The 23,012-nt window shown below is 38.5% G+C and overlaps 1 protein-coding gene across 1 annotated transcript in view; it reads left to right on the top strand.

Moving 5' to 3' along the window:
* Positions 1–23,012, top strand: part of cltca (clathrin, heavy chain a (Hc)) — an 82,618-nt gene that overhangs the window by 41,310 nt on the left and 18,296 nt on the right. The window contains exons 3-14 of the mRNA XM_062048450.1: positions 5,441–5,709; positions 8,183–8,344; positions 8,433–8,546; positions 8,782–8,955; positions 15,470–15,667; positions 17,145–17,345; positions 17,474–17,626; positions 17,715–17,837; positions 17,927–18,064; positions 18,145–18,309; positions 18,460–18,640; positions 22,321–22,484. Of these exons, the coding sequence (XP_061904434.1) occupies positions 5,441–5,709; positions 8,183–8,344; positions 8,433–8,546; positions 8,782–8,955; positions 15,470–15,667; positions 17,145–17,345; positions 17,474–17,626; positions 17,715–17,837; positions 17,927–18,064; positions 18,145–18,309; positions 18,460–18,640; positions 22,321–22,484 (2,042 nt within the window). The remainder of the gene's footprint in view (positions 1–5,440; positions 5,710–8,182; positions 8,345–8,432; positions 8,547–8,781; positions 8,956–15,469; positions 15,668–17,144; positions 17,346–17,473; positions 17,627–17,714; positions 17,838–17,926; positions 18,065–18,144; positions 18,310–18,459; positions 18,641–22,320; positions 22,485–23,012) is intronic.

Raw genomic sequence — 23,012 nt, 5'->3', positions numbered from 1 at the left:
TTCAGTTTTTATTACAGTTATTACAGACTATTTTTCACTTTCAGAAAATGTGAATACTTGTCATTTTCCCATGGTCTTGACATTTTGTTCAGGAGTGTATATGTTAAATGAATGTGTTTATTAGACAGAACTATTTGATGTAAGCATATTTTCGTTTTTGTTCAGCATCCATGATTGCTTTGACTTTTTGTTTTTTGTCTTTTCTGTTTTCTTTGTTTTTCTTTACTGCTTTCTTATGTGTTTGCAGACGGTGAGTTAAAAATTTCCTACTACATTGTGGAAGTGAAATCCTGTTTTTTTAAGACACTGAATTTACTTAATTAAAAAATTATTGATTTATTCTGTCATCCCTGCTTTGATAATGAACTGAGCGGAAAGACATGAGGTTTTGGTACAAGTTCCTTAAACTGGATATTTTTCCTCAAGACCACTTAAGCTGTATTTAAGTAAACAGGATTTGGCTTTCATGACCTCATGGCTTGCTGGCATTTCATCATTTTTAATTTGTGTTAAAGTAATTAAGAATCTGTTTTACATATGGCAATATTGTCATTTTTAATTTATATTTTCATGTTATATCAATTCCATCTATCCAATTTGTTGCTTGTCTCACTTGTCTTTAAATATATTTAATTCATACTTTGACACGTACACATTCACCTTAACTGATGGAAAACACCTTATTTAATGTTTTCTCCTTTGCCAGTGTAGATAAAGTTACAATATTTTAAAAAGGCCTAAGGGCCCAAGCTCATTGGTAGAGCTGATTGTCATCATTGCATAGAAATTACAGAAATAATCATACACTAAATGATTGTAATGATAATAACGACCAAAATGATCACAGTTTTCATTAGCACAGACATATTTTGAAAATAAATTAAACTCATGCAGCAAATAAACGTTCGAGTGAATAAAAATGTATTTTGTGCACAATAAAAGTATTTGCATGTTTGCTAATAGGGGTATACACAAGATTTTCGAATGAATCACAATTCTTATTTGTAACGATTCTTAATCAATTAAAATTAAAAAAAATTAAAAACTTTTTTTTTAAATGTATTCTGTCCAGCCACTCAGGCAAATCATATTGTTAATGTAGATGCCTATATGTGCTGTACAAATTTACTTTAAAGGAGTTATATGCAGGAATCTGGCGAGAAATGATACTGCAATCACGGTCAAAATTCTTTAGTCCCCTCCCCCTCTCCCTGACTGAGGTTGCCAGATACACAGCCAAATCCAGTTTGATCGAATGGGCTAATCCAAGGAACCTTAAACTTCCACTGCCTCTTACTAGGGGTTGGGGTGCTGGGACCATAATAGCTGAACAGACAACCATTTTGTCAATAACAAAGAAGAAAACAAAGACTAAAACAAACTACAACCAACGCGAGCAATGGTTGTACTGGTGAAAATAAGTAGAGCATGCTTAGCAGCCTAATGTATGCTCAAAACTAAAGAGGAGACATTTTACCAAGGTATGCCTATAGGCTACGGTTTCAAACGTTTCAGATTGCCATATAACTTGTTACATGTACCAGTAGTTCACAATATGCAAACACAAATGAGAAATTATTTTATCACGTGACCTGGCTGTCTCCATACGTTTCACAGTGCCATGACAGCCGTGATAATGCTGAAACCCATTTCCTCAGCGTATCAGCATGTTGAGAAAGAAATAGGCACTGACACTACCCATATCTACAGGTTTTATTTGTCGAAAATATATTTTGCCCTGTCAGTTGGATGACACATCGACATACAGGCTAACGTGCATATATTTCCCGTTAGCCTATATGTCGATGTGTCATTGACCGGGATAGCATGCTAAGCATTCGTTGCACGAATATACAAGCTTTGTTAGACAAGATCATAGACTGTATTGGACAATATAGTTGACATACAAAATGTCCTTTTCCATTTATTACAAGTAATAAGAAAACGTAAATGCCTTACTTATCAAGGAGGAAATTAGCAAATTTGGCGTCAGATGAAAACATCTTCTCAGTCTTTCAAAGGCAGCCTTGATACAAATCCTTGTTTTGTTCCTGGCCTTGTCATGAATATGAGAATTGTAATGAGGCATTTTGGATTTACTAAGGTCTGACATGTTTAGTAACTTTACCAGTGGCATTAGCCAGACAAAGATGGGCGGTGCGTAACTGGCAACCTGGATGTAACACACTCACAGACTTTCTAATTGGTCAAACAGTGGAGGGCAGGGCATTGAAATAAAAACAATAACAAGATTTCGGGGCTGTAAATCTAATTTTGATATTATGGATCATATCCCGGCTGAACTACTGTTATCAGTTATAAAGGTATTCGAAAATAACATGATTTATTAATGCCTTTTATCAGGGCCATTTAATGATGACTTGACATGAGATTATTACATATGTCTTCTTTAAAAAAGAGAAGTGTGGGATACTTCTCTTGTTACCTTATTTGTATTTGAGTTTATTACATTTTTAAGTAGTATTTTATTGAACAAAACCAGTTTTCTTTTAGCTAATGTAGAAATTGGTCACAGCTGTTTGTCTATTTTATGGAGGAACATAATCAATCATAGAACTGGCCCCCAATGTTATTAAAGAGTATGGATTTTGAATCGAATCATTATCCCCAAGAATCTAATCGAGCGGTAGATTCGCAGCCCTGGTTTTAGCTGTTTTAAATGAATGCATAAAGCTATACTTACACTTTAAAATAGCTCTTTTTCTCTGCATAGCGCTTCAATGTTAGATATATTTTTAGAGCAATCTAATTGGAGACCAAGTAGCCATTTATCCAGTTCTCTGATTGGTTGCCTTTTTGACACAAATGGAACTGCGTGTCAAAACTTGCACGAGCGCACAGCAGAAATCTGAGCCAGTGTAAAAAAAAAAAAAATGTTTAATGCGCAGAGAGGTTGAGGGAGTGGGCGCGAGAGAGCACATCGGTCTGACTGTGCAAAAAGCAGTAGTTATTGAGTGTTAATATAGATATTAGCAAACATGCAAACACTTTTATTGTGCATTAAATATATTTATATTGTAACATTTTAATATTTTGCTTGAGTTTAATTTATTTTCAAAATGTCTGCTTGCCAAACATATTTTTTCTGTTCTCAAAATATGCCTTTGCGACCTCACAATTAAGACACAAATATACAGTATTTCCATAGTACTTTAGTATTAAAAGCAAAATGAGTGCGCGTGTCAGGTTTATGTTCACTTCTTGTCGGAGATAACCTTTGTGCCAAATTACTCACACTATAGATATATCAATCACTCTCTCTGAGAGCACAGTCAGTAGGTTCAGTGTGCACAATTGAATATCTTAGTTGCTCATAAAGCAATGTTTATTAACGTTCATATTGGAGTATGTCATTTTTGCATAGGGAAAGATGTTAATGTCTCTTGTATTCATGTTAACATTTAAGATAACTACAGTAGCGTGCCAGCTTGCTTCTCTCTTCGCGCGCACACACACAAACACACCTATCTACCTCTTTAAACCACTTTAATATAAACTGTGCTTGCTCTTGAAATGTGGCTGCTGCAAATGGCCTGTTCACTCATGGCTTAGTGGCAGTCATGTTGACATTTGTTTGGCCTTGTCTTTGCATTCTCGCTATATTAATCAGTAAATAATAATGATCAAACAAGAAAGTCACACTGCTTCTTCATACATCTTGCACTCACAAAGTACTCCCAACTAATTGAACCTAAGGTGAGTTGGCTTAATTTATATTCTGTCAATTGTCTGTAAAAAATGTCACTATTTGAAAACCTTTGAGTACTTAATGTTGTACATTTCTTCTCCCTTTAACTTAATTCACATGTAAGTCTCACACTCATATTCCATCCTTATATTTTAGATGCAGATGTGTTAACCTTTTTTGTGAATTATTTCTTATTTCCACCCATTTGTCTATTTTATTTTTGTCTTTTTACGGCTCTTAAATTGATGGTGGGCCACGTAATCAGACCTATGTTAGCTTAGCTTGGTCTGTAAACAAATGTACAGTAGTACCTCAACTTACATTAATTGACAATTAATTGAAGTTTGTTTCAGGCTGGTCATTGAATATTGGGCTGTGTAGCTACAGTGGCAGTTCATCCTTACTGCACAGACTGCTCTGTCATGGTGTGCGAAACTCGCACAAGTTGTGGCACTTGAATGCTGGTTATTTTACTTGCAACAGTATCTCCTTTGCCATGGTTAAAACGTAAAGTTATGTATAAACAAAGTTAGCGAGTAAGACCGTTTTTCTATGGGTGGATATAATCGGGTTTATTCAAACAATCACTAGCACACTAACGGCGGGGAGGCTCGTAACTCAAATGTATGCTTGCAACTTATAGTCAACTTAAAGCATAACAGAAAGCCTATAGATGGCTCGTATTTCAGATTACTCGTAAATTGAGGTACCACTGAATTTGAAAGTATTTTGTTACCATGCCAGGGTTTCCCCTTGATTGCCCCTATATAGTGGCGGTGGGGGCATGGCTAGGGGTTTAGTCAATATGACATCATCATATATTAGGCATAATCATTTTGATTTGCAATGATGCAAAGATTTTCTTTAAAAAGGCTAAACAAATGTTTTACCTATATTTAAAACAAATATTAGTATTAGTTATTAATACCATTAATAATAACATTGTTCTTATTCCATCAGAATCACAACCAGCTTTAACACAAGGAATTTGACTTGGTAGACTGTGCTCTTTGTTCAATGCAGTTTCAATTGTTGTTGCTTACTGTAAAAGGTAACACAGGCTGCACTTTATTCTACCCTCCCTGAATGTTGCAATTTAGAAAAGTTTTTATATTTGAGCTGTTTTTCAAACATATTATAGCCAGTAGTACGTAAATAATAGACTACACCAATTCATACAATATATGACTTAATTGTGTTTTCATGTTAAAAAAAAAATTCCATTTATACTTTGAAAGGGTGTTGGCATTAATTTAGCCTGACACTGCGCCAAGATCGTTTACATGTGGGGGAAACCCTGCATGAAAGATGTCTGTTTAGTAACAATAGTCGTAACCGCAACTAACACTCGCTGATTTGGTAAATGTAGTGAATTGAAATACTATACCTTAATTTCATTTGTCCTTAGACAACTTCATGCATTGTGTAAAACTTTGTAAAAGATGCTCAAAGAGTGTAGATAATTGAGAATATTGGCCACAGAGGTATGATTTAGCTTGAATTTTTGTTATCTGTATATCTGTTCATATTTAGTGCCATCTGCAGCATGTATGGCATTCCCAATCACTCATCACGGCATGGTTGCCTGATTTCTCCTGCTGATTATTCAATTTTACTGTCCTCTTCTATAACAATTTGGTGTTTCACATGTACATTATGCACAGTTTGTTATAAACTGTAATGGTCTTTGGATCTGGCTCTTGTCTTCTTTCTCTGCATTCCCATATCTAGCCGCCAAAACCCTTCAGATTTTCAACATTGAGATGAAGAGCAAAATGAAGGCTCATACCATGACTGATGACGTTACCTTTTGGAAGTGGATCTCCCTTAATACAGTTGCACTTGTGACTGATACCGCTGTCTACCATTGGAGTATGGAGGGAGACTCCCAGCCTGTCAAAGTCTTTGACCGACACTCCAGTCTGGCAGGCTGCCAGATTATCAACTACCGCACTGATGCCAAGCAGAAGTGGCTCCTTCTAATTGGTATCTCAGCACAGGTAATCCATCACTACTTTCTTGTACTATGAAGTCTTCTAAAGTCCAGTCAGACTCCTAAAGTCAGGCAGGATCCATTCCTAAAGTAGAATGATTATTGGCAATAGAGACTACAAAGGGGCTCAGCAAGCCTAAACCGGGCCCCACCTCCCAATAATAAAAGTCCTGAATCTAGATGGTGATCCGGATCAGCCCCAAAATGTAATCAGTAGTTCCTTATCTAATTTCTGACATTTCCTGTAAGTTGAATCAAAATGTACCCATTACTTTGTGAGCTATCTTTAGCGGAATAAAAGAAACAGAGTGAACCCTCCTGTCAGTCATCCACTCTTTGCTTCTGCGGTATCGTTTACATACACACGCATAAAAGTTGAAGCGCATATCATAAACGTAAGGTAGGGCTGGGCGATATGGCCTTTTATTAAAATCTCAATATTTTTACGCCATGTCACGATACACGATATATATCTCGATATTTTGCCTTAGCCTTGAATGAACACTTGATGCACATAATCACACCAGTGTGATGATTCTATTGTCTACATTAAAACATTATTGTTCATACTGCATTACTAATTTTAAACGTTCATGCAGAGAGGGAAATCACAACCGTCATTTTACCAAAACTGTATTTATTAAACAGTTATTAAGCAGTGGCACAAACATTCATGTCGTTTCAAAACAATGTGCAAGATTGTCAGAAACATTTTAAAACAAGTTATGAGTGCACTTTTGTGCATGATGTCACTAAGACGACGTATCCAAACAACACTAAATTAAAGTGCACTTTTTGTACAGAACACCACTACAATATTTTAAAACAAATAAAGTGCACTTTTGTGCATGATGTCACACAAGATATTTAAAAAACTGTAAGATAAAAATTAGCTGCATAACAGGAAATCAAATTGTGTGTGTCCTTCACTATGTGGTAGGTTCCTGGGGACGTTATCTCCTGTTTTTGACTATTTTTTTAATACGGTGTTGATCTGGAAATGGAAGACGCCAGGCTCAATTGGGTCAGTGTTGGTTGCTACTGTATTTTGTTGGGTGTGGCACCGGCCGGAGATGTTGACATGCAGCGTTTCAAGCGCTCATTCTCTAGCGGGTGAATTTTCAAATGATGGTACAAATTAGTAGTGCCGCTACTTTTTGGAGCAACGCTTTTGCCGCATACTTTACATATTACGGTTGTCTGTTCAACATCTTCCCGCTTGAAGCCAAACCACCGCAGACGATGGACCCTGTGCTGTTTTTCTTGGGAATTAAATCTTCCTCCATTTGTTACCAGATTCGCACCTTTTTTCTCTCGTATTACCACTCGCACCGCTCCGCTTGCACCACCTGCCACAGCTAACGTTACCATTTTGCTACCTCTTTGCTCGGCGAGGGCGTATGACGTTGCACGCGCGACAGTATGTGACGTATGTGACAAGGTGCGCTTGTTTTATGTCTCTGTATGAAGGAGGGACAAGAAAGAGTGAGAAAAGCCTGTAGTGTAATGCCCGCAGCTAAAAGCAATTGCTTGAGAAAGTATACTTAAATACTCACAAAATAGTCATTTTCTACATCGCACAGAGACAAACCCACGATATATCGAGTATATTTCATATATCGCCCAGCTCTAACGTAAGGTAACGTAGTAAAAAATATCCGGATTAGTGCCAAACTGTAATTTATTGTTTCTTGCGTGATTTCTAGATCCAAATCCGCCCATAACTTTTTGAGTTATGTTTAGGCATGTGAAATATCCACAAACTGGGAGACAAATCAGGATAGAGGGAAAGATGACGGTTCATCTTTCTCCAGGACAACAACCCTAAGCACTAAGGCCAAGATATCATAGGAATGGTTTCAGGACAATTCTGTAAATGTCCTTGAGTGGCCCAGCCAGAGCTCAGACTTAAACATCTCTGAAGTGTTCTGAAAATGGCTGTGCACTGATGCTCCCCATCCAACCTGATGGAGCTTGAGAGGTGCTGCAAAGAGGAATTGGGCGAAACTGCCCAAAGACAGGTGTGCCAAGCTTGTTGTATCGTATTAAAAAAGACTTAAGACAGTAATTGGTGCCAAATATGCATCAACAAAGTATTGAGCAAATATTTGAATACTTATGCACATAGGATTTCTTTGTTTTTTATTTGTATTAAATTGAAAATAATCTCTGTAAAAAAATAAATAAATAAATAAAAATATATTATTATCATAAGTTATTGTGTGTAGAATTTTTAGGACAAAAACAATTTATTCCATTTTGGAAAAAGGCTGTAACAACAAAATTTGGAAAAAGTGAATCGCTGTGAATACTTTCCAGATGTACTGCAAGTGCTTTCAAAACTTGCTAAGCCTATGTACTTTAAGGCATTTTTCTTTCTGAACATGGTGCTTGAATTCTATATTGTTCTACTTGAGTGTCATTTGGTCAACCACCAGCTTGTTAAATACTTATGGGATTGCCATTTACCCTTTTCTCAGCAAAATCGTGTGGTGGGAGCCATGCAGTTGTACTCAGTGGATAGAAAGGTTTCCCAGCCGATTGAAGGGCATGCAGCCAGCTTTGCCCAGTTCAAGATGGAGGGGAATGCTGAGGAGTCCACCCTCTTCTGCTTTGCTGTCAGAGGCCAGGCTGGTGGGAAGGTGAGTGAATATTCTGTAAACAAGTATTTAAAGCCACGTGCCTTTCCGTTTGTCAAAATCAGATCGATTACCATTTTTCCTTCTGTAGTTGCACATTATTGAAGTGGGAACGCCACCAACTGGCAACCAGCCATTCCCTAAGAAAGCAGTGGATGTGTTCTTCCCCCCAGAAGCCCAAAATGATTTTCCTGTCGCTATGCAGGTGTGCTTCTAAATTGTGTATATGATTTATTTATTTTTGTCAACAACACTACTTTACAACTACTGAATATCAGTGTCATTAAACACATTCATTGCTGTAGCATAGTAAAATAACACATTTCTATTGATGTATTTAATGCAATGTAACACTTGTAAATTGGAAATGCTTGTTTGCTGTGTGAATTTAGAAATACATAACATTTTTGATGAATTTAAACACATTATTTTGTCCACAGATAAGCTCAAAGCAGGATGTGGTTTTCCTCATCACCAAATATGGCTATGTTCACTTGTATGACTTGGAAACCGGCACCTGCATCTACATGAACCGCATAAGTGGAGAGACCATCTTTGTCACTGCTCCTCACGAGGCCACCTCCGGCATCATCGGCGTCAACAGGAAAGGGCAGGTAAGAGGATGAATATATGCTCATTTAATATAAATAAAATAAATTACAATAATAATTGTCTCACTCAACCACACAGTTGCGCTGGAAATGATTACATTTTTAATAACATTAGACGTTTTAAACTATTTTAATATTTTTGTTGATTTATTTCCAACTACTGCAAGCTTACAATTGTTCAAATTAATAGAATTTACTATGATGACTGGGTACTTTTGAGTGCAACTGTACAAACTACATATCATATACTCAAGACAAGCATGTTTTTCACATTTGTCCCGGATGTTGCAAATGACCACACCATTATTATTTAGGGAGTCCTAACTGCACACCTTGCCTTTTAATTCCGCTGTTACCGCCTTCTTTGGCCTGAAAGCTTTGAAAATTATGCAAAGTGTAGTGTTTCACTTAAAGAGAGGGCTGCGTGTTTGTTACTGCTGTTGTAAAGCTAAACCCTGATGGAGAACTAGATCCAGCCAGCTGATGAAGAAAATTCCAGCTGAGCTACATGAACAGCTCATAAATATTTGAGGAAGGAGAGGAAAGCTGATCCGAAGGCAGTGACAGACATGGCTGTATGTCGGTGCAGTGTTGAGCTGATGTGTGTGTGAATGTCTGTACACGGCACATGCACACAAACACATCTACAGTGGCTGCGATATAGTTCTAGTTAGATATGCTTCTAGTTTTATAAATAGGAGGGTAACCGAATACAAAGTAATGCCACCTACAAAATAAATACATTTTGTAAATGTTGCTAATATTCAATAGCAATAGTAAGCCAACAGAACCTTAATATCAGTTATTACCAATCGGTGTGGAATTGGTTAGAAAAAGATAAGGCTGAAGTAAATTGTGGCATAGACACTTATCAATGTCTTTACTATCCTTCACTATGGGATGTTAGTTTTAGTAAACCGAAAAGAGTTGGTTAAAGCTACAGCTCAAGTTGCCCATAATTAACCAGCACATGATTTAAACGGAGAGGTGCAGCCTGGACCTTCAATCCTCTTAGTGCAGGTTCCCTCATCCAGTCACATTGACTGTCTGATCTTTTGTATCAGCTCAGCATGAAATAGCCGGCATGTGTACATTTGGCTTGGCCTGTTGTTGCCTGATGCACAAGAAACACTTAAATGATAATAAATGATAAATGGGTTGTACTTGTATAGCGCTTTTCTACCTTCAAGGTACTCAAAGCGCTTTGACAGTATTTCCACATTTACCCATTCACACACACATTCACACACTGATGGCGGGAGCTGCCATGCAAGGCGCTACCAGCAGCCATCAGAGGCAAAGGGTGAAGTGTCTTGCCCAAGGACACAACGGACGTGACTAGGAAGGTAGAAGGTGGGAATTGAACCCCAGTAACCAGCAACACTCCGATTGCTGGCACAGCCACTCTACCAACTTCGCCACGCCGTCCCTTTACTTCTGGTTAGAGCTTTCTTTGATTGTTATCCTGTAAATCAGTGATATTGAACTGGCAGCCCAGGGGCCAATTCTGGCCAGAGAATGATATTAGATCCAACCCATGAGTTCAGTTAAAATAAACTTAAAAGAAACTAGCATTTTTGCAGAAGATTCCTAAAAACACCAGATCTTAAAAGGCTCAATTTGTTTTGAAAATAACTATGAAATAATGACAAATATTGTTCTATAGAAATGACCAAAGTACAATATAAATTGTTGTATGGTACAACAATGATCCTTTTTGAAAAATATATGAGCTGCACACTCAAATGTATGGGTGTCCTAATACAACTTTTTTACTTACAATACGATACCAATATTAGAGCCTTGAGTTTTGGCCAACACTGATATTAATCCGATATGCACAGCAAAAATCACACAACATACTTTTATTATTTTGCAGTGTTGGATGTTATAAAAGGTTTGATCAAGTGAAATGATTCAGAACAATGGTAGGTATGAAAACCACTAACTTATTTATTAACCTTCTGGAATGGATTTATGCTGTCTTTAAGTTGAAGTGGAGTGGTAATTAGATTTTTGTTGACACTTAGTGGCCTCAATAATTCATAAAGTTAAAGTGGAACTGTACTTTTGGGGGGAAATGTTGCCTATAGTTCACATTCCTTAAGAGAGACAAGAATACCCTTTTTTTTTTGTATTATAATTTGTAATAATCGGCTCGTTCTACGTGGCTGGCAATGCAGCTAATGAGAGCAATCCATTTTAAAAATGCATCCAAAAACTGCGTAATAATACTTTATTTATGTTCCGTAACCTGTATAATAACCAAGCTGTAGCTGCATTGTTATTGTAAGAGCGAACACTGAGAAACTGTTTCTAGCGTAGCAACACTTGGCTTGCGACGACATGCTACGTCTTTAGCCGTAAGCTAGCTTTTGTGTCAGCCCCCGAATCACTTTTAAATTTATACTGCATGACACAATGCAATAAGACACCAATGTGTACTGACCCAAAAACATGAACAATCATGGTGCAGTATCTGTAAAGAATTAGCCCACATTTCATGTTTTGTTTGTACAGAGCTAGCTCAACAGTTTTTGTACCGGTAGTTGTAATAACAAGCATTATGTGCTGCATGTATCATGATCAATATTACAGTGACGCACTCGATGGACAGTTGTGCATTTGTTCCAACTGGCCACGGCTGGTTTATTTAGGGTAAGCACGCCATTTATGTTTGCATAGCTTGGCTCCAAGTGCCACATTTGCAGCATCAAGTCACGCCGTTCCTGATTCTTTCGGCTTCCGTCTGCCCCCTAAATTCTCTAAATATTCAGGTTAAAAAAAAAAAAGGTTGTGAATCCTTATTTGTCCAAAAATAACCATCTTCGTTTTCTATTACCAAGTCTTCATGATTACAAAACACAAGCGTGTGTTTCCGGGCGAAGGAACACACATTTGATGCCCCAAGTAAATTGCTATGGGAACGGAAATAAATGTGGTGAATAAAGAAGTTCCGGTAATGCATAAAATGACCAAAAGATGGTAAATACTGTACATATTATTACTGTATATATAGACATGCAGTGTGTATATAAAACGTTGATGGAGGGTTTTGAAGGCTACAATGAAGACTCCCATTAGCTGCATCTTCCAAGCGTTTATCTTTATAATCCTAAAAAAAAGACTTGTGTTCTTGTCTCATAATATAAAAGGGTGCAGTTCATCTTTAAGCTCATGATGCTGTAGGTTTAATGATGTGGACATGTTTGTTGCTGAATACTTTCTATTACGCTAGTGCCTTTGGATGACTTTTACTGTTTTAGACTGCAATATTGTTCAATTAAGGACATTTTTTATGTATGTCTAGCTGTTTAGCTTGTGTGGTATTGTGTGCTTAGCTGTTGTATAATGACTGGCTCCTAGTAGCCTACAGCCTACCATGCTTACCTTTTTGGAAATTGCTTGACTAAAATACAAAAAAAGACCAACCTTGTGTGCTTGAAGGACATTTAGATCTTAACTGGCTGTCAATCTTTGCACAAAAAACTGATATCTGATATCATTACACCCCTACACAAAAGTAAAGGTAAGTTCTCCGGTGACAAATACAAACAGGGTCCAATGGAACTGTGCATTGGGCAATTCTGCAAACATCAACTAACTATTCAGAAGAAAAATAAGCAGATATTTTTTTCTACATTTAAAACACTTTCTTGTGGCCTACATAACATGTAATTGTGTTTTTTGGTAAACATTTTTAGATTGTTTTATACATCATCTTCAAGCCCCTTTCTGACTGTGTCTTCAGGATGTGTCTTTTTGTGGTCGGTCTTATTTTAGTGCCTCCATGTCGTAGTTTTAGTGCTTCCATATGGAGTCTAATGACAGATATAAGTTAGAACTATACGCTACTTTGTATTAGAAATCGCAGCAGTGGAGGATGCGTGTGCATGTACGAGCCAGTCTGCCCCACAATAAGAGGATGGAGAAAAGTAAACTTACTGATGACAACGTTGGACTACAATGGCGTACTAGTGCAAAGTTATTTAGGTAAACCTCTACCATGTGTGGAAATATCTGCCAACGTCACACGTTGAAAAACGTCAGACATTGGAGCAAATGTATGAAAGAAGGCAATATTGTTTTATAAATATTGAAACTATGCCTACATGATTTGATTTAAAATTTCCGGGACTTATGGGGATCCTAAATATACAAAAACAGTAAGAGAAGTTAGTTTTGCAAAGTAGGACCCTTTTAAGACAGAGCTCTGTCTGAGGTGCAGTTATGACCTGCTCAGTGGCCTTGTGGTTAGTGTCTGCCCTGAGATCGTTAGGTCGTGAGTTCAAACCCCGACTGAGTCATACCAAAGACTATAAAAATGGGACCCATTGCCTCCCTGCTTGGCACTCTGCATCAAGGTTTGGAATTGGGGGTTAAATCACTAAATTATATCCGGGCGTGGCCAATGCTGCTGCTCACTGCTCCCCTGTGGGGATGGGTCAAATTCAGAGGATAATTTAACCGCACCTAGTGTGTGTGAGACAATCATTGGCACTTTAACTGGAACTTTCCTGAAATTGTCAATGAAACCTGAGCATGTCTTTTTTAGTTACATTTATGCTTTTTCTGTTGGACCTCATTAGAGAGTGCAGGTGGTTATGTACTTTCCACTATTTTAAATGTATTTTTAGAGTGATGTGGAGTTCACTCACATACTGGTAGCAGAATGAAGTATACTTTACCATGATTATGGATGAAACTCCTGCTCAGCTAGTTTGTAGAGAAAGTCTACCCAACTGTCTTTCTCTTTTGTCACCCGCCTCCCTCTCGCCTTCATGCCATTGAGCGACAGCAACTCCTTCTTTCAACTCCCTTTTGGTTCAGATGCCAGACCGCTCACAAAAGACATGTGTTCCACTGACCCACTCAGAATACATCTGCATTCAGTTGGCACAGCCCAAGGCCCGACTGAGATTTATTGCTCTGACCCACTGAGAGCTTCAGCAGAGATTTCTTTAGAATGTGATTAAAGGCCTACTGAAACCCACTACTACCAACCACGCAGTCTGATAGTTTATATATCAATGATGAAATCTTAACATTGCAACACATGCCAATACGGCCGGGTTAACTTATAAAGTGCAATTTTAAAATTCCCGCCACACTTCCGGTTGAAAAACTCATTTGGATATGATTTATGCGCGTGACGTCACAAAAGCAACGGAAGTGGTTGGACCCCGTCGGACCCGATAGAAAAGCCTCTTGTTTTCTTCGACAAAATTCCACAGTATTCTGGACATCTGTGTTGGTAAATCTTTTGCAATTTGTTTAATGAACAATGGAGGCTGCAAAGAAGAACGTTGTAGGTGGGATCGATCGGTGTCTTAGCGGCTAAGTACAATACTTACAGCAACACAACAAGGACTACTTACCCTGATAGAAGACGCCTAGCCGATGCTTGCCGCCAAACCCACGGATGAAGTCCTTCGTCGCACCATTGATCGCTGGAATGCAGGTGAGCACGGCTGTTGATGGGAAGATGAGGGCTGGCTGGCGTAGGTGGAGCGCTAATGTTTTATCATAGTTCTGTGAGGTCCGGTTGCTAAATTGCTAAATTAGCCTTAGCGTCGTTAGCAACAGCATTGTTAAGCCTTACCAGGCTGAGAATTTTTAACCGTGTAGTTACATGTACATGGTTTAATAGTATTGTTGGTCTTCTGTCTATCCTTCCAGTCAGGGGTTTATTTATTTTGTTTCTATCTTCATTTGAGAACGATGCTATCACGTTAGCTCAGTAGCTAAGTGTGTCACCGATGTATTGTCTTGGAGATAAAAGTCACTTTAAATGTCCATTTCGCGTGCTCGACTCTCATTTTCAAGAGGATATAGTATCCGAGGTGGTTTAAAATACAAATCCGTGATTCACAATAGAAAAAGGAGAGAGTGTGGAATCCAATGAGCCAGCTTGTACCTAAGTTACGGTCAGAGCGAAAAAAATACGTCCATCACTGCCTCTCAAGTCCTTCACTGTAACGTTCCTCATCTACGAATCTTTCATCCTCGCTCAAATTAATGGGGTAATCGTCACTTTCTCAGTCCGAATCTCTCTCGCTCCATTGTAAACAATGGGGAATTGTGAGGAATACTAGCTCCTGTGACGTCACGCTACTTCCGGTACAGGCAAGGCTTTTTTTAATCAGCGAGCAAAAGTTGCGAACTTTATCGTCGATTTTCTCTACTAAATCCTTTCAGCAAAAATATGGCAATATCGCGAAATGATCAAGTATGACACATAGAATGGATCTGCTATTCCCGTTTAAATAAAAAAAAAGCATTTCAGTAGGCCTTTAAGGTATTTGTTAGATGCTTGCAATGTTTAGTTAAGACTTGCAACATTCATTACAACTATGTCTTGTGTTCTGTGAAAAATTGTGTTGTAGACACTGCGTCATTGGACATTAATGGAGGTTTTGAGAAGTAAATAAGCAACTCCAAGCACCTCAGTACCAACTTTATCAAGTGTGTAAAAATATATTTATATTGAAATTATGTCTCTGTCCATTTTTTGTAGGTGCTGTCAGTGTGCGTGGAGGAAGAAAACATCATACCATACATCACTAATGTGCTGCAAAATCCAGATCTAGCTCTACGCTTAGCTGTCCGCAACAACCTGGCTGGTGGTGAAGAGCTCTTTGCTCGCAAGTTTAACAACCTGTTTGCAGCGGGCAACTACTCAGAGGCTGCCAAGGTGGCTGCCAATGCACCAAAGGTATTCCTTTTTTCAGCATCAACACTCTTGTTATCATATTGTTATAACTATTAGGGTTGGGCCGATAAAACAATATATAATATATATAACAATATATAATATATATTGCAATAGACACGTAATCTATATCAATAAAAAATGTGTTCGTTACATACATGTTTTGGTTGGAAGTAACCGGAAAGAATGAAGAATGGTTGGTTGCATGAACAAAGGCACTCGCAGTCTGGTAACGTAGAAAAACAGTAATGAATCAGTGGGCAACAGGAGAGACACGCTAAACAGCCAATCGCGTAATAGTATCAACTATCAAGTTTAGTTGCACCATCTTGCTGTCTTGCTGTTGATTCTCTGCATGGAGTGAGAAGAGAAACTAAAAAGGATTGCTTCAGAGAGCGAAGAAATTGTTGATAAAACACGAAAAGTCACATCGACATTATGGCAGTTGTCTGGGGGTTGTTTTTTTTTAAGCGGACTGTAGTCCTTCTCCGCTTTCTTCTTTTCGACCCTCGTCTGTTCTCTATTTGGATGTACTTAAACAACAGGCAGGTAATTTGTAGGATTGTATGAATAAAATCAATAAAATATAACAAATGTGCTATTTTAAAATTATTTTCTCCAATAATATTTAAATAATAATTACTGAATAACATAAATGTATTCCCATACTTAAACAAAAATCACAGACCAAATTAAATGTTACACAGATCACGTAACTTCCTGGCAGCAAACCTGCAAAAAATACTTATTCTCATGTTTCTCTGTTTACATTCTCACACTTCGCATTATTTTACTCTATTAAGCATGTCTTACAAAGTCCTTATTTTTATACCTTAAGGAGGTTATTGTTAAGTATTTGTGATTTTAGAATTTAGTTTGCATTGTTTTTTTACGACTGGGTTGACATTTTTTTCTTTTTTTCCCTGATAGCTGAGGGGATTATAATCAGAGGAACATTTAAAATAAAAATGTTAACATTTATTATATTTTTCTCCTGGTCCATACTTTCCATAAGTAAAAAAATATATAAATAATTATCGATACAAACCAATATAAAAAACTTATTTGGATTGAGTTTTCAGCCATATTGCTAAGCCCTTATAACCCTTATGTTACAATTGTCTTTTTTAAGGGTTCAAGGTCAACTAATATTTACAACCTGTATGCATTTAAATAAGATTGATCCAACACAATGTCTTCCCTGTTGCATTTAATAAAAAACATTTCTACATTATTACCATCTGAACTGAACTAGAATATTTACAATTGATTTAACAATTTCATCATAGACTTCCATTAATCTTCACTCTCTTAATTTTTCCATTTGGATTTCAACGTCACCCAGATTAATGATCAAAGAGGGGGACTTCAATGCAACCATGCTCGATTAAATGTTTGTCCATCTGTGAACATGATTGGTAAAAAAACAAACATTTGTTCTTTAAAAGTGCTTTATTTTGCTGTCTGATTTCTCTTACAGGGTATCTTGCGAACACCAGACACCATCCGTCGGTTCCAGAGCGTGCCTACTCAACCGGGCCAGACTTCCCCCTTGCTGCAGTACTTTGGGATTTTATTGGACCAGGGCCAGCTAAACAAGTTTGAATCCCTGGAGCTTTGCAGGCCTGTTCTCCAGCAGGGGAGAAAGCAGCTCCTGGAGAAGTGGCTGAAGGAAGACAAGGTGTGCAAGATCATAGAGACCTGTGTCTGGATATGACTTGAGTAGTCTTGTAACATGTTTATATTTGAATATGAGATTGTCATATATTTTATACTTACTATCCAGTGCTGACATGACGTTTGTTTCAGTTGGAGTGCTCAGAGGAGCTGGGAGACCTGGTAAAGGCAGTAGACCCTACTCTGGCACTTAGTGTCTACCTGAGGGCCAATGTACCCAACAAAGTAATACAGTGTTTTGCAGAGACTGGTCAGTTCCCCAAGATTGTCCTTTATGCCAAAAAGGTATGTTTAACTGACTAATTTCATTACTACTAAATACTGAAATGATTGATGATGATAAACCTGACAAAATGAATATTTTCTCTCCAAGGTGGGCTACACTCCAGACTGGATCTTTCTTCTCAGGAATGTAATGAGGATTAACCCAGAACAGGGTCTACAGTTTGCCCAGATGCTGGTGCAGGATGAAGAGCCCTTGGCTGACATCACACAGGTTAGATAGGCTTTAATACATATATTTGTTTTTCTTAGCACAATTTGACTGATATTCCCATAATCATCCCTCTCTCTTTGTTTGCACAGATTGTGGATGTATTCATGGAATACAACCTGATCCAGCAGTGCACTTCATTCCTGCTGGATGCCCTGAAGAACAACAGACCATCAGAGGGACCTCTGCAGACCCGCCTGCTAGAGATGAACCTTATGCATGCTCCCCAGGTGGACCCTGAAACATGCTTTGCAAAACGATGTAAAGTCTGGATATTTTGTCAACATTGTTTGCTTTGTCATCAATATAGGTTGCTGATGCCATTCTGGGCAATCAAATGTTTACCAACTATGACCGTGCACACATTGCCCAACTTTGTGAGAAGGCCGGACTGCTGCAAAGGGCATTGGAGCACTACACTGACCTGTATGACATCAAGCGTGCTGTGGTGCACACTCATCTTCTCAACCCCGAGGTAGGACTATTTATCAGTCTGTCCATTTTCTATAGCTTGTCTATTCAAATAATATTTAAATGCTTCCTTCCCCAGTAATGAATGTAGTTAACCTCTAACTGATGCTTCAGTGCATATGACCAAAACTGCTATTCTCTCCTCAAACTCCAGTGGCTGGTGAACTTCTTTGGCTCGTTGTCTGTGGAAGACTCTCTGGAGTGCCTTAGGGCCATGCTGTCAGCCAACATCCGCCAGAACCTGCAAATATGTGTGCAGGTGGCCTCTAAGTACCACGAACAGCTCAGCACCCAGTCTCTCACTGAGCTCTTTGAATCATTCAAGAGCTTTGAAGGTGAGAGTCAACACATCCTTATTACTTTATATGAAATGTTATTTCTGCTTGTGACACCTGCTGGATACACTTGATTATACGAAATAATATTTTATTGCATAAACACAGTCTGACTAGCAATTAATAGCATAATTTGAATTAATCTAAAAAAGACCCTGATATTTGGAAACAAATGCAGTTTGATTGTCAGAATTTTATCCAGTATGGAAGTATTATTGTAGCAAAATTATTTGAAAACGTGCATCTCAATCTGTGCGTGTGTAATCCAATTCACCTGCGTATGTACTAATGTGTGTGGCTTAAGGCTGCAACTAACGATTATTTTGATAGTTGCTTATTCATCGTCTATCTTTACGATTAGTCGACTAGTCTGATAATATAGCGTACATACACTACCGTTCAAAAGTTTGGGGTCACCCAAACAATTTTGTGGAATAGCCTTCATTTCTAAGAACAAGCATAGACTGTCGAGTTTCAGATGAAAGTTCTCTTTTTCTGGCTATTTTGAGCGTTTAATCGACCCCACAAATGTGATGCTCCAGAAACTCAATCTGCTCAAAGGAAGGTCAGTTTTGTAGCTTCTGTAACGAGCTAAACTGTTTTCAGATGTGTGAACATGATTGCACAAGGGTTTTCTAATCATCAATTAGCCTTCTGAGCCAATGAGCAAACACATTGTACCATTAGAACACTGGAGTGATAGTTGCTGGAAATGGGCCTCTATACACCTATGTAGATATTGCACCAAAAACCAGACATTTGCAGCTAGAATAGTCATTTACCACATTAGCAATGTATAGAGTGCATTTCTTTAAAGTTAAGACTAGTTTAAAGTTATCTTCATTGAAAAGTACATTGCTTTTCCTTCAAAAATAAGGACATTTCAATGTGACCCCAAACTTTTGAACGGTAGAGTATATGCCTCTATTTTTCCATGGACTTCTAAATGCAGCTTACGTTATTTTAGGCATGTGCTTACGAAAAAGGGTGGAGTGCCATCTGCGGGTTGCGGAGGAGACCCTGCCCCAAGTGAAGGAGTTCAAGTACCTCGGAGTCTTGTTCACGAGTGAGGGAAGAGTGGATCGTGAGATCGGCAGGCGGATCGGTGCGGCGTCTTCAGTAATGCGGACGCTGTATCGATCTGTTGTGGTGAAGAAGGAGCTGAGCCGGAAGGCAAAGCTCTCAATTTACCGGTCGATCTACGTTCCTATCCTCACCTATGGTCATGAGCTTTGGGTTATGACCGAAAGGACAAGATCACGGGTACAAGCGGCCGAAATGAGTTTCCTCCGCCGGGTGGCGGGGCTCTCCCTTTAGAGATAGGGTGAGAAGCTCTGCCATCCGGGGGGAGCTCAAAGTAAAGCCACTGCTCCTCCACATCGAGAGGAGCCAGATGAGGTGGTTCGGGCATCTGGTCAGGATGCCACCCGAACGCCTCCCTAGGGAGGTGTTTAGGGCACGTCCAACCGGTAGGAGGCCACGGGGAAGACCCAGGACACGTTGGGAAGACTATGTCTCCCGGCTGGCCTGGGAACGCCTCGGGATCCCCCGGGAGGAGCTGGACGAAGTGGCTGGGGAGAGGGAAGTCTGGGTTTCCCTGCTTAGGCTGCTGCCCCCGCGACCCGACCTCGGATAAGCGGAAGAAGATGGATGGATGGATAGTGCTTACGAACAACAAAGATGACTAATTCATAAATATTTATTTATACTGTAACTCTGCTGCTCATTCAGCTGTTACAAAAATTTTATGACTATTAAAATGTCCATTAAAAAAAAAAAAGGAAAAGCAGAGTGTTAAAAAAAAAAAAGTTTATGTATTTTAAAACAGTTAAAATAGCAGAAATGAAAACAAACACAAAATTTAACTTCCTCAAAAAGAAAAGCATTTTGTTATGTTTAAAAGGTGCATACTGGTATATTGACTATTTTTAAACTCCTGGCAATTTTAGCACTCTAATAGACTTAATGTGTAGAATTATATATTTAATTAATTCTTAAAATGTTAATTATGTAGTAGATTGTATGTTTAATCTTATAATACCTCCGCATTGGTGCCTTGTTAGCTAGCTAGCAAAGTACAAGCTAACACTCATACCGGAGTCTGAGACCGTGTCCTACCTTCAGACGTCCGACATCATGCCTTCGCTTTAAATGCTTGCGTATCACAGATGTAAATAAATAAATGATAAATGGGTTATACTTGTATAGCGCTTTTCTACCTTCAAGGTACTCAAAGCGCTTTGACAGTATTTCCACATTCACCCATTCACACACACATTCACACACTGATGGCGGGAGCTGCCATGCAAGGCGCTAACCAGCACCCATCAGGAGCAAGGGTGAAGTGTCTTGCCCAAGGACACAACGGACGTGACTAGGATGGTAGAAGTTGGGGATTGAACCCTAGTAACCAGCAACGCTCCGATTGCTGGCACGGCCACTCTACCAACTTCGCCACGCCGTACTGCCATAAGAACAAGGTCCGCTTTGCAAAATGAGCAAGGTATTTATGTTTTTAACAGGAATAGGACATTTTCTCACACTTATTAACTTATCACTGGCAATGTTTTTGCAAGTGGCGGCGTGGACCCGCTTCCGCTCGGAAAAACACGAGTGATTACGTCACGATTATTGTCGACAAGTATAATTGTTAGCGACAAATATAATTGTCGACAATTGTTGTTGCAGCCCTTGTGGGTGTGTGTGTGTACGTGGGTGTGTCATCTCTCCGTTATCTCTCCAGCTCTGCTTCTGTCGTCTAAACTTTTAACCTCCTGCGATGTGATGATGCACTGAGCGTCATTTGTACTTTCACTACTTCACATTATAGCGGTTAGCATGGCTGCTGTGTTTTTGTGCTTATTTCATTTTTTTTTTTTGATTTATGCAACATACCGGTACAGAAAGGGGAACTGCACCTTTTTTGGAATGTTGCCTATCTTCTACAATCATTATTAAAGAAATGAGGACGGATGTATTTTTTTTAATGCATTCTAGATAGTAAATACATTTGCTGAAAAGTCCGCTTACAGTAGAGCCGATGGGAGCCGCACCATTCTGCCTATAAAGCGCTTAAAAAACATCCAAACACCTCCATTAAGGTTTTATATACATGCTGTAAGTATATATGTAATGTAGTAACGAACACATTTATAATATTTTATATTTACGTTTGTTGATCAATTTAAGCATACGCGGCGCATTAATTTAAAAACTGCATCACAACGAGCACTTTATTTATTTTTTAACATCACAATATCACTTACCGTACAATGTCTGCTGTCTTTAGGATGCTGACAGCGAGGATGTTCATATATTCCCATTTAGTTGAAGAATGACTCATAATCCTCGCAAAGAAAAGAGGGATGGAACCGAGCGTCTTTTCGTATTGTTCTTTAACTATAAATAGTTTGTTCGTGTTAGCGCTTATAAAAATTGGCTAATAGTCAAGTCATTCAAAAAATACATCTGTCATCATGGATTTCATAATGATTGTGAATGGTAGGCTAAATTCCAAAAAAAGTGCAGTTCTCCTTTAAATCAATATTTGGACGTTTGTCCATCGGTTTGGAATCGTCCATCGAAATTATGATGCAGCTACTGTAACAATCCATAATTTCTCTCAGCCCTTGTACTTGGCTCTCAGAGCTTGGTGTAAACTGTCTACCTGTGTCTCTCAGGTCTTTTCTACTTTTTGGGCTCAATCGTCAACTTCAGCCAGGACCCTGAAGTTCACTTCAAGTACATCCAGGCTGCCTGCAAAACAGGCCAGATCAAGGAAGTGGAGCGAATCTGTCGTGAGAGCAACTGTTATGATCCTGAGCGTGTCAAGAACTTCCTGAAGGTAAAGTTTGAAAACTTTTAAAAAGCTGTCCACTTTTTGGTTTTTTTGCATGACAGTTACTCTCACTTCTACATAGTTTTGCTCCATTTATGAATGCATTACACAATAAAATGTTATGTAGATTTCAAAAATTAATTCCAATTGTCAATCTCCTGTCATTGATATTACAAAACTTTAAACAAATATATTTAACTAGTTCAGTAGATGATTATGTAATAGTCACGATAATGGCACTCACGCTGGAAAGCATTTTTACTTCTTATTTTAAGTGTTTAACCAACTATCCTGACAGAAGTCAATTTTTTGTGCTTTTCTTCGTTTGTCCTGGAATGGCACAGTAAAGGAGCTGGCCCTTTTTTGTCTTCATCCCTCCTATTAAATTTGGAAGCTAAGGGTTGAAACTGGGATTAGAGGTGTATTTGCTATCAGGCCCTCCAGTTTTTTGCAAGTCATTCAATCAATCAATCAATCAACAGGCATGTGATTTTTTTTGTCTATAGTCAGAAATCCGTCTTTTTTATCTCTGTA

The sequence above is a fragment of the Entelurus aequoreus genome, linkage group LG05 (genome assembly GCF_033978785.1).
Source record: "Entelurus aequoreus isolate RoL-2023_Sb linkage group LG05, RoL_Eaeq_v1.1, whole genome shotgun sequence".
Lineage (NCBI taxonomy): Eukaryota > Metazoa > Chordata > Actinopteri > Syngnathiformes > Syngnathidae > Entelurus > Entelurus aequoreus.
This window is presented reverse-complemented; position numbering and strand designations above follow the sequence as displayed.